Raw genomic sequence first — 12,768 nt, 5'->3', positions numbered from 1 at the left:
TCAGCAGAAGTATGCTGGCATCTCTACAGTGCAGCATGCCCTTGCAGAGGTAACCACTGCAGCAGAGACAGCTATTCCCAGGCTTAGGGGGCTGCAAGAAACAATTTACACCTTGTTTACACTCTAAATATACATATCTCCACACAGGTGGCTTGAACTACTACATTACTTCAAATCTTAGCTTTTAAAAATACACACTGATGTGTTCAGAATACTTGCTAAACCTTTCCTTGAAATGTGAATCTCTTTAGTAAAAAAGTTAAACAAAGCTTTTAATAATAAGCATGAAAAAAAAAATAACCCTCAATGCCTAAGGCACAACAGAAAGCTGCCCTGCTGTTATCCAGGCGCACAGTATCCAAGATGCACTTCATAAAGCTGTTTTAATAAATTAGCATTTATTGAAAATCACAATAGCCTTTATTTTGCTCATTTGCCCTAGTTCAAAAGTAAGCTATTTACCATGAAGAATGTAGTAACAGAACTGCAATCAGCTTCATAAAATGAGAGACTAAATACACTTATAATGTGATCAGACTCTTTAATCTGATGGATAAGGAAGAGTGGGGTGGTTTTAGGATCTGATACACAACTTACCTTGTTTTAGTATGTATCTGTTATTAAAAGCCCCTGTTAAGCAGTATAACATGCATCTAAAAATTGACAATATGTGGCATCATCCATATATACTGTTTGCAGACAAGACTTATTAGTGATGGGAAAAGGAATAAAATAAAAAAGTAAAGCACCAGGGCTTCATGGCCCTCCTGGAACAAAGTATTTTATCAGGGAGAGTGTAATGCCATTTATCTACTGTGACATGCCATAAGGACTAGCGTTTGGTCCATATTTCCTCCATGTTTGCTGAAGAAATAACTTCTTTCAAAAGGCAACCCTTGAGAGTATGCAAATGCAGAGTTACTTCAGACACACAGCTTATTGGCCTGGGTGAGGACAACTTTCAGGACAGGCATGAAAGCAGAGGTCTCGCTGAAGTTGCTAGTGCTGACTATGTGTGTGTGGATGTTCAGTCCTTCCTGGTAGTCACGGGTTTCAATGCTCTTCACAATGTTGTGCAAACCGCTAATGATAGTTGGAGAGAGCTGCAAGGAAGCCAGGCAAGACAACTCAGAAAAAAGCATGTACACTAATGCTAGAAAAGCAGAAGTCTTAAGTGTAACATTTGGCCCCTAAGAAAGTGCAGCAATTATTTGCCTTCTTTACAGAAAGCCATTCACAGAGTCTACAACACTGGAAACAGTGGGAATTCTAACAGCAGACTTCAACTAGAACATACCTTCTTCACAGTACTTCAAAGCCCTACAAACCTTCACTGCCATCCCATAAGGTGGAAGACCTGTGGTGACAGATTGTGGCACATAAAAAACCTACTGATCTTTTATGCCTTTGGGGTAAAGTTAATTGCTGAGCAAAAGTGGCCTGACAATTACAGGGTTAGATCACTCTTCATCCTAAGATATCTAAGCTCAGTCCTTTATTGTATCAGACGCCCTGGAAGGCTATGGAAAAATTACCAGATTTTCAAATGTACTTGGACATTTGCCTTCAATTAGTGAGCCTCCCTCCAGCATCTAAATCTTCTGGATTTTTTTCTCTCTCTCTCTTTTTTTTTTTTTTTTTTTTTTGGCCAAGCTGCTTGCCTCTCACTTCCTGCTGGGAACAAGGGAAGTTGCTGTATTGGTTCATTCTGCCAGCAGCTGGGGACAGAGACCTTTCTAGTACATTCACTCACTGCCTACTGAAAAGAGCTCTTCTCTCTAGCCTAGCATAGTCCCTGCACAGCACAATAAAATTCATTACATGACCTCAAAACACTGTAAAGTCTGCATAGGAACGTAGGGCCAAGCATAGACCCCAGTTATTTCTGGGAAATGCATAAAAACATACAATAAATGTATTTGAAGCACATTTCTGAAGAAAGAACAAGCACAGGGGTTCACAACATTAATGAAGTTTTCCACCATACCTGCAATGTTAGGTAGGGGTGAGAAAAAGTAAACCAGAACTTACTGTCTGTTCCCTAAGTTTGTCATACAGAAACTCCAGCCGCTTATTTGCATCATCTAGTTTCCTCTTGGTTTGCTGTAAGAAAGTATATTTTAAAACAGTGACTTTAAAGCACCCACAGTGATCTGACATCATTGCAAAGACATCCACACCACACATGAAATCCCTTTTTCAACATTTTCCTAACGCATCATTTGAGTTCTTTGCTCTGCACTTTTCTGCCCCGATTTTGCTAGGAAAGATCACATGATATGAAAGTAGTTCTCCACATGCAACCACTCCAGTCAGTTACAGAGAACCTTTAAAGGTGCATTCCAAAAGCCACTTGTATATTTGATATGGGAAGTGCAGCATGATTTTTTTTTTCCCTATGGTTCACTGACAAAGCATAATGGATAAAGTCAATACTGGAATCAAGTATACAACAAGAGCTTAAGGGCATATGCAGCCACTGAAGTTTAAGTATGTACATTTCAGTCCTCAGTCACATATGGTAAATCCTAATTATAATTTTCATTATGTGATCAGTAATGAGTTTAAGTTTTACCATCAACTCAAGACTTAAATGCCTAGCTCAAATGGTCCTTACAGATCCTTTGTGCTTCCATGACTTTACATAGAGCAACCCCCTCCCATAGATGTGTCTGGATGCCGCCAAAGGCTCTTGAAATAACCCCCAGTACATTCTACAGAGAGCGTGTATATTACACATAGTAGTGCTAGAGAAAAGCATTTTTATCCATTTTTTTTTCTTTCTTACCAAACAGCTACAGAAATGGAAGATTTAAATCCATAATAATAAACCAGTAATAAAGCATCAAGGGTCTTGTGCAGTATGACTTGCTCACATATGCAAGCCTCAGCTCAGACCTGGATGTAATTGCTGTTCCCTGGGCACATAGTCTCTTGAGATAGGAGACAGAGATAGGGAACAGATTAGGCTCTATGTAATCCATAAGGAAATGGTTATGGACCTGATTCGTAAGCTAGACACTCATAAGCCAATGGGGCCAGATGGTTTACACCCTAGTGCTAAGAGAGTTGGCAGATGTGGTTGCCAAGCCTCTCTCCATAATCTTTCAGAAGTCCTGGCCAGCTGGGGATGTCCCATTGGACTGGAGACTGGTAAATATGACACCCATTTAAAGAAAGTCCAGAAAGAGGATCATAGTAACTAAAGACCTGTCAGTCTCACCTCAGAGCCAGGGAAGGTCATGAAACAGAATCTCAAGAGCCCTCACAGATCAGATAAAGGTCAACCAGACAATCAGGCCCAGCCAGCATGGGTTCATAGAAGAAAGATCCTGCTTGATAAACCTGATCTCATTCTATGACAAAGTGACCTGCTTAGGGAAAGGATGTTGATGTAGTCTACTCGGACTTTTGTAAAGCCTTTGACACTGTCCCCCTTAACATCCTCATGAAAAAGCTGGCTGCCCATGGCTTGGATGGGCACATACTCTACTGGGCTAAACACTGGCTGGATGGCTGGGCCCACATTGTGGTCAATGGAGTTAAATCCAGTTGGAAGCCAGTCACAGCTGGTGTCCCCCAGGGCTCAGTGCTGGGGCCACTCCTGTTTAACATCTTTATTAATGATCTTGATGAGGGGATTGAATGCACCCTCAGTAAATTCACAGGTGACACCAAGTTGGGAGGGAGTGTCAATCTGCTGGATGGCAGACAGACTTTACAGAGGGACTTGGACAGACTGGACTGTTGGGCTGAGATCAACTGTATGAAGGTCAATAAGGCCAAGCATTGGGTCCTGCATTTTGGTCACAACAACCCCAGGCAATGCTGCAGACTCAGAGAAGAGCGGCTGGAAAGCTGCCTGGCAGAAAAGCACCTTGGTGTATTGGTTGACAGTTGGCTGAATATCAGCCACCAACGTGCCCAGGTGTCCAAGGCAGCCAATGGCATTCTGGCTTGTATCAGAAATGGTGTGACTAGCAGGAGTAGGGGAGTAATCCTGCCCCTGTACTCGGCAGGAGTGAGGCCCCACCTTGAGCACTGTGTTCACTTTTGGGCACCTCAATACAAAAAGGACATTGAGGTGTTAGAGCAGGTCCAAAGAAGGGCAACAAAGATGATGAAGGGTTTGGACCCTTCAAACATCCTCTATGAGGAGTGGTTGAGGGGGTTTGGGCTGTATAGCCTGGGGAAACAAAGGCTGAGGGAAACAAAGGCTAACACTCTTTACAAATACCTAAAAGGAGGTTGTAGTGAGAGTGGGGTCAGTCTCTTCTCACTGGTGACAGATGACAGGACAAGGGGAAATGGCCTCAAGTTGCATCAGGGGATATTTAGGTTGGATATCAGGAGAAACTTCTTTGCAGAACACATTCCTCAGGGAGGTGGTTGAGTCGCCATCCCTGAATGTATTTAAAAATCACATGGATGTGGTGCTTGGGGACATAGTTTAGTGGTAGGCCATCAGAAATAGGGTAATAGGGTTAGGACAAGAATGGACTTGATGATCTTTAAGGTCTTTTCCAGCCTGAGCAATTCTATGATTCTATAATGCCAGCTGCTCCCTACTCTGAATTACAAGCAGCACTTAAATGAATGTACAGGGCATGCCCCATAGTGATCACTTGACAGAAGAAGGGACAGCCCTTTCTGAAGGCTTTGAAGTTTTGGGGTTTTTTTTTGTTTTTTTTTTCTTTTAACCATCTCTGGAGAGGCTGTGATGGCTAGCTGTGCTGCAGCTACCAGCACATTCACCCAAACACATGGGGTACTCTGGAAACACTGCAGAGACCTACCGGATCAGAGGCAGACAGCAGGCACCTTTGGATTAGAGCTTCAAATGCAGTCTTCAGAATAAGATGCTCCTCAGGGATGGGCTTCTTGGTAATCTTCTCTGTTGGCAGTGCCTGTACAAGCTGAAAAAAAGAGCAGGTAAGCTCTCCAGGTCACTGTGACCACATTTTTTTCAGCTAAACTAAGTGGCGTTATTAGTTAGCTTGGCACAACTTCTACTTCTTCCCTGTGGATGTGTGGAGGTGACTTTATCAGCATCTGCTGTCATTCCCTCTGGAGAGTAGTGAAGCTGCAGAGGAAAGCAGCTTGTTGGTTGATTCTACCTCTATTAATATATTAACTGCAAAGAGGTAGTGTCCAGGTAGAGGCTGCAGAAGCAAGATGTCAGCATGGTGCAAATCAAGTCACTTAGAACTATGGCCACCAAGAGTACTAACAGGACCTCAAGCCTGTAAGTCTGTCCGAATGTACAAACCAAAACTGTGCAATTTTAGGGCTATCTTACCTGGATGGCATTTCCGACTGGGGCCCCCGGGGCCTCTTCTGTGCTGGGTTTGGCAACAGCAGGTGGCATTATGCATGGTCCCAGAGACTGGGGAGCAGGTGAGCAGCCACCCTGCAGCACTGGCTGCCCTGCAGGAACATGTGGAGTCTTGAAGATGGGTGCACCTGTGGGGGGTGCCAGAGCCGCCTGAGACTGTGGATCCACCAGTGGGTTCATAATGGGGGAGGTGATGGGAACCGGGGGTAGAAAGTTATCAGGGACCTGGTGAGAAAACAAACAGCCATGGCTGTCAGAGGAAGAGCACAACATGCAGCTCCTATAGGCTTCCCAATTCACAGCGACTGAGACCTCTGCCAAGCTGAGCCTCCAGGATATAGAAATAACAGCGGCAGGCAATACAGGATATTACTATGGCTAAACAAACCCATCCTTCTGGCTGCAGCTACACAGTAAGAAGTGCTCTTGAGAAATAACATCCTCCAGCATTTTCAGTCCTGTGCACTCTGCCTGTCCTCCTGTCCACGTATTGCAGGATCAGTCTGCCCATTCTGCCCCTAGCCACAAGAGCCACCTACAATCACAGCCACTCTCCCTCTGTTAAGGGCACAAACCAGAGGTTTGGCAGAGCAGCTCTAACAGAAGAGGTGCACTGGTGAAAGCTAACCCATGCCTAACATCTACTCTTACAAATGAATCATTATATTTCACTTTAAAAGGCTCATTGCATAGGTCACAGCTAGCAACATACAAAGAGCTTCTGAAAAATCTTTCAAGCTTCTGGCAAACAGATTTGCACTAAGACAGATCCTAAGTGCATTTCAGATTTGTCCATAAGCATCTGTCAGCATTTGTACAGAGGCATTTCAGAAACATTTGATAAAGGGAAGACTGAACAGAATGCGCTACTGGCCTATTACACATCATACAGGAATCCAAATAAAAGAAAGAGCTCCCATGAGAATGCACACATTTCTTGGGATGTACATGGAAAAAAGAAAAGGTTACACAGCCCTAAATGAATGATGCCAGGATTAAGCTAGCAGTTTGGGACAGTAAGAAAGATATTTTCAAACCATCACCAAAGTCAGTAATAAAATCAATGAATTACAGCAGTAAACTTGAATGATGTTCTTAGGTGGAAAACAGTTGCAAATTAGACTGTGGCTTGAAATACCAGATGGTTCTTCAGTCTTACAACAATGTGGTAAGTCTTTTTATAGTACCCTAAACCACCCTCCTCATATAGTGGACATCAGGGAAACAAACAAACATTTCTGACAGATCTAATTAAGTACCCAAAAAGAAATACAACAAAAACAGCTCCTCATTTAGAAGGGAGCCAACCCTTGAGCCCTGGCCATTACAGAAATTCCGGCTGCAACATCACCACCCCCCAGCAGTAGCAAAAACCCTACTTGCAAAAGGCTGCTTCTTGAACTAACAGGTCCAGCACTTGTTCTCATTGACATTTCCCCTTCTACTTCAGAGTCTGAAGCCCTTAAGGGCAGCATGCCAGCTGCTGTGCAACAAACATTCCAGCAATGGAGCAGTCAGGAGCACACAAAGCATCCCCTACCTATCTTGAACTGCAGAGATGAATAATGCATAACAATTTGCACAGCCTCATCATTTCATGTAAGTATCGCCTCCTGTGGAGCTCATCTGCTTTACTGCAGATGAAAACAGTATTTTCTTCCCTTAATACAGGACAAATGCTGTTACTAACAACCATAACTTCAGCAAAAAGCCACCATCTCTTTAGAGACTTAATATTTTGAGATTACTCCATTTCTGCTCAAAGTGCAGCTTTTGTTTGCTGCTAACCCCTCTTTTTCATTCTCTCACCAACAAGTTACCCAAGAGCAGCTTAAGTTACTGCTCTTCAAGTGTTCAGCACTCAGTCGTGAGAAGACAGGACTTCCTAGAGTACCTTCTTTTTGGCAGCTCTGTTTAGGACAGGAGGGTCATTCCAGCCGTTCTGAGGCCCTACGACGGACAGAAAGAAAGCGAACTGTAAGTAGCTTGGAAGAGGACAGTGATGCTTTCTTGAGATGATCTGGGCAAGCTCAACACCATGGGGTTTTGGCAGAACCTGCCCTTACCTGCCTGTTCCTCTGCCCTCCACTGGGGGTCAGAAACAGCTCCTGTGCCAGCCAGAGCCCCCCAACACCCTAGCCATCAGACCCTCTAGGATCTGCACCCACTATTTAGCATTGGCATCCTGAACAATTGTTCTCAATTTTGACAGGAGTTAATCCCCCCCCCCCCTTTTTTTTTTTAATTAACTTTGTTTTCTTTTGCAGGAAAAAAAACTTAGAGCAGACATGCCCTTTGAAAAGGCAGGTAGCTGCCCAAGATGCTCAAAACATAGCTCTGCTACATTTGTATCATACAAGAAGAAATGAGAACCTTTACTTTTTTCTTCTCATGATCACTGTAACATTATAAATATTAATCATCAGAGATGTTGGAAACCACGCGTGAATAACACCATTAAGCTGCATTAATTTCCCAAGAGCAGCTGCTGTGATGGCTTTATATATGACAGTTAGGACACATTCCCCAGCAACACAACACAGAAATAAGAGTACTAAAAGGCAACAAGTGCCTTAAACGTTTCAGATTCACCCAGCCACTCTAGAGACACAAGAGAGCCATAAAAACCAGTCTTCCTCTGCCAATTACAGCATTTTTATGGGTGCTTTGTGTTCCAAGAGCAGAGCAGACCTGCTGGATCAAGGTGGCAAAATCTTACTTTTTTTGCACCCAGGGCAATTTGTTTGAAACTAGAAGCATCATAGAGGATGTCTGAGTAGATTAACTCAGTCTCAGGTACCGTTCCATTCCCAGAAGGCATATTCTGTGCAGCTGCAAGATTTGTGTACCAAAGCTCACAATTACTGCATTAGAAATAACTGCCCATCTCATAACAGAGTGCATATAATTGGAATCACAGCATTTTATCTGAGCAATACCCCAGCCTTGCCAAGTAATCAGGTTTTATTGTGGAATGCCACAAAAAGCCATAAGCAAATCTTTGCATGGTGGATTTTTTCACCACAGTATTTTCCATTTAGGAGATGATGAATTCATCTTAGACAGTGGAGCTTTACCACTTCAGAATTCCATCAATTTATCTGGAATTTCACTAGTGCCTGGAACTTCTGTCAAACAAGTTTTACATCCAGAGAATGCAGAGAATGGGTAAATGAAAAGCAATTTAGAGCTCTTTTCACATCTTCCTTCTCTTTAATCAAAGGCAGTGACATCTCCCAACAGCCATGTACCCCGAAGGCTCCCACTGTTCCTCCCTATCCAGAAAGTATTCCTTATGCAGGAACTCTAACTTCTGCAGCGGAAATAGTGGCAACATGTTAAGAAAATCTAAACTGTTACTTCTGTTAACTTCCTGGAACTACCTGCTATAACAAAAGAAAAAACAACATTTGTTTCTGTGGCTAAAAATATCCAGGTGAGTTGTTGTTGGCTTTAATTAAGGAATAAAAAAATTATTTGATTAAAATCCAGTTGGCAAACAGCATCACACAATGTTATCTTGTGAACATATACATTATTGATGCCTGTTCAGTTATTTTCTTACAGTGGCTGTGATTATTTTCAGATTAAGTAGTACCTAGTTCACTTGCAAAGGGAGAGGCCTATTGAGTTGGTAAGCTTTCTGCAGATCAAATGTAAAGAGAATTAAAAAAGTATTTTCTTTGAAAGTAAAACAAATTTTTTCCTGTGATTTTTAACTAAATTTCAATAAGCACCAGAAGACAGGACAAAAAATGCCTCACCTAGTTACAATGCCAGTTTACAGACTAGCCATTTGTCCAGACCACCCAGTGGAACTGCTTTTATCTACCTTTCCTGGAAACAAGCCTGTTTCTAGTTGATTTTAACAAGTGTTGCAGAGTTCTTAGCCACTTTATTTCTTCCTGTGTTCTCATTTACTATATTCCTACAAGACAGTAGAGCTGACAGACCATTACTGTTACAAATTATATTCACATCACTCTTCTACCATTCCAGCAAGATTCTCAGGAGATGCTTAGATTACTTGACTTCAAAGTAGACATCAAGTATTCTCCCAAATCAAAGCACACACTATTAACTGCATCTAGCCCAGCTAAAAACTGTGTCCACATAGCACCTTTTCAAGCCACATAAAAGAACACATTGCTTGCTCATAATGAGCAATAAGTCCAAATGACAAAACACAGCCAACAAAGCCTTGGATATTTCAAAGAGGAGTTTGCATCCCTGACATTTCTTTTATGTGCTTATAGTTCTGGTGCAACCCCTTCCCTTAACTCAGAATTGCTGTATCACAATTTCAAACAAGACTCCAGACTCTGAAAACAAACTGCCTTGAAAGTAGGTTAAAAGACCTATCATGAAACAAATAGGCTGGAGGTGAAATTAAATGTAGGCTTTTCTTGCTTACTGGAGCTCCAAGCACAGCTTAATATACTGATGTTATACATATTTGCTAAACTAGAATTTATTTATAGCACCATTTAAGTGCATCTTTAAATCCAAGCCAGTTAAAGGAAAGTGCTTTCCAAGGTTTCAGACTGGGGACCTTTCTTCCTTCCTGCCTTTAAATGAAACATTTGCAAAGTGAGACATGTTCCCAAATTAGATCACCACTACACACAAAAGCAAAATCCTTTGAAGTCAACATCAGCACCCTGCACTGGAACATTCAGAGTTACAGGTGAGATCTATTTCTAGCTGCAAATTTCTGTGGTTCTATAGAATCTCATGACAAAGCATCTTTCACTAATCTGTGCAGCTACTCTGGAAGATATGTTGGTGGTGAAGCATATTAAGCATGTGTACCATCATTTCTGCATTTACAAGGCAAGGGGCTTTTTTCCCTGCCTGTTTGTGTGGTTTTTTGAATGCATAATCTAAAAGCTGGTAGAGGGCAGAGCATGCTCTTCCTATACCTCTTTATTTATCATAGTTCTCCAGTTGCAGGCAGCAGTTGTGTGCCAACAGCCCCCACACAAACCACCTGACCTCAGCACCTCACTGTGCCCTGGAGTTCACCTCTGCATTCCAGCCCAAGACTGGTGCTTTCCAGGAATCAGAGACTGTGTCTAAGTTTGGGTTACTGAAGGTCTGACACTTGTAACTGTCTGTCTTCTCAGTATAGCTGCTATGAAAAAACACAAGCAGCACTCAGTTATCAGTTTTATAAAAAGTCTGGTATGGACAACCATCCTTCTGAAATGAAATCTGGCAAGGTAATGTGGATAACAACTGCTACAGTTCCTCACATTAAAATGACACAGGCAAGATGCATTATACTACTGGTTAATATTACATACTTTTACAAATTGACTCGTATTGTCCATAATGTCCCCATTTTCTACTGTCCAGAGCATGGAGCTTCACTTGCTCTTCGTGCATTGCATGGCCCACATCACTTCACTGTTAACAAGAAACTTAGCAAGTGACAGATCTGAAGTGGATGCCAGTGACACAAGCAGCATAGTAAAACAGATAAAAAAGAGCAATTCTCTTGTTTTTTGCATTTATTTGGAGGTGCAGAATCTATACTGTCTAGATTATAATGTGCTGCTCCACATCCCAGGCTTAGAACCCTATCCAACCCCTCTTCCTCTATCCATTTTAATAATTCCTCTGTCTTACAAATTTGACATGTTCTGTAACATGAGGTTAGGAGAGGTCAAAGTACAGCATCTGCAAGAACAGAGAGGACAGTAAATCTAGCTGCAGGGGCCTCCTGTCCCCTTGCAACCCTGGTGCTATCCAACACCAGGCCTCTCCTTTTTTGACAAAGCAAAAGACCAATTGTCTGCAAAACACAAGTATGTGTGCAAAGGTAATGCCATGAGAGGTGTGGTCTCACAGCTGCCAGGAGCATCTATCTACTCATAGGACTGCTGCTGCCAAAACAAAATTAATAAATATGCTTTTCTGCACTGCATCACCACTAATAGACTTATAAATGAAGAGAGGGAGTTACAGTGGGGTCCTGAGGGCTGTCAGCAGTGTCAGCATCGCTGGAAGATCCTTCTACTGCCCAGATGTGGCCTTCTGACACTGATGTGAAGTATGTTCATGGCCAGATTTAGAAAAAGAGCATTCCTCCTTTCTGTACTGTCTGATGCAGGCAAAGCTGTGGTTTCACAGACTGGTAAGAGACAGGTTTATCATCTATTAATTTCCTATTTTGCTCTCCACCCAGATAGCAGGTTTTGATGTCAGCCACACTAGGTTAAAACTGTGCCCACTATCCATCCACAGCACATGACAGTCACATAACAAGACAATGCTGCAGCTTCAGACAAGATAAAAGCTGTTTGTGACAAGGTCATGAGAAAGATGACTGCTCATGCTGCTCAGCAAATGCTCACTGCAGCATCATAGCCAGATGCATAAGGAAGATGTGTTTTAGAAATGCTTTATCTTGATCTTTAAGCACAAGCAAACTCTGTATGGAGCATTCACAAGAAAAAGTTGCAATTTATTTGTGTGAGTAATAAAGCAAACACCTCCCCCTCCCTGCCTGTAGCCCCATCCAAGCGCAGACCTGTTCTCTGGGATGCAGGAACGTCACCAGTTGCAGGCAGAGTACCTGTTGGTCCAGTAGGTAATGCATAAGCCACAGAAGTTGCTGGAGGTCCTGGCCTGCCATGCTGAAAGGATGAACCAGGAGGAGGAAAAGGGAAGGGAGAGTTGGGACTCGCAGGAGAGGGTTGAGCCTGCCCATTGTACACTGCGGAGGGCACAGAGTGAACAGGGGCGGAGGGCAGGTAGGGAGAGGTAGTGTTCAGGTAAGAGGCTGAAGCAGGGACAGTGATAGGCTGCTGAGGCTGATAGAGAGCTGGTCCCCCTGTTCCACAAGAGTGCTGTGTAGCCTGATATGCTACAAACAGGGAGAAAAGACATTCAGTGAGTGAGTTCATAACAAAGGAGTAAGTTTCATCCTGCTTCTGCTTCCTTCTCCACCTGACACTCCTCTCTTTTGCCCTTTCTCCTTCAAACAACTTACCTGTCAAGCCAAATTGTGGATCTGACAACTCTGCCTGCACTTGCAGGACTGCTCAAAATCTCAGTCTGCACCACTGGGAGCCAGGAACCTTGGCTGTAAGGAATGCCTTGGCTGTAAGGACTAATTCCTCCCCACAGACTCTCATGCCCACTATGCCAATTGGGGCATGGACACTCAAATTCTGCTGTTATGCTATTTTTCTAGACCACTGCAATCCTCACTGTCTGCCAGGGAAGGGAAACTCCTGTCCCAGGTTTGGACAAAGGGAAAGCTTAGGCCAAGTAAGTGGATGGCAGTCTATGGAAGCAAACGCCAAGTTCACAGGCTTCCACTGTGGGCTCTGCAGCTGAAACCTCACTGCCTTGTGTCTGCGCATTCATGTCCATTTTTTCAACCCTCATGCCTCTACTTTCAGTCCAATGCTGTAAGTGTGTAA

General features: G+C 43.0%; 1 protein-coding gene across 9 annotated transcripts in view; it reads right to left on the bottom strand.

Moving 5' to 3' along the window:
- Window positions 1-385: 385 nt before the first annotated feature.
- The window catches only part of SEC31A (SEC31 homolog A, COPII coat complex component), a 41,624-nt gene continuing 29,241 nt past the window's right edge, over window positions 386-12,768 (bottom strand). For 2 of the 9 annotated variants that reach the window (XM_030450830.1, XM_030450831.1), the window contains 6 exons: window positions 11,871-12,206; window positions 7,230-7,285; window positions 5,300-5,560; window positions 4,797-4,916; window positions 2,032-2,103; window positions 408-1,103 (listed from right to left, as the gene is read on the bottom strand). In XM_030450830.1, coding sequence (XP_030306690.1) covers window positions 924-1,103; window positions 2,032-2,103; window positions 4,797-4,916; window positions 5,300-5,560; window positions 7,230-7,285; window positions 11,871-12,206 — 1,025 coding nt within the window. In that variant the 3' untranslated portion in view covers window positions 408-923. Of the gene's footprint in view, window positions 1,104-2,031; window positions 2,104-4,796; window positions 4,917-5,299; window positions 5,561-7,229; window positions 7,286-11,870; window positions 12,207-12,768 lie in introns of all 9 variants that reach the window. The other 7 variants (XM_030450829.1, XM_030450828.1, XM_030450827.1 and 4 more) reach the window with 7 other exon arrangements.

Source organism: Calypte anna, chromosome 4B, assembly GCF_003957555.1.
Source record: "Calypte anna isolate BGI_N300 chromosome 4B, bCalAnn1_v1.p, whole genome shotgun sequence".
NCBI classification, from domain to species: Eukaryota; Metazoa; Chordata; class Aves; order Apodiformes; family Trochilidae; genus Calypte; species Calypte anna.
The sequence above is the reverse complement of the archived record's forward strand: the minus strand, read 5'-3'. Positions and strand labels throughout refer to the sequence as shown.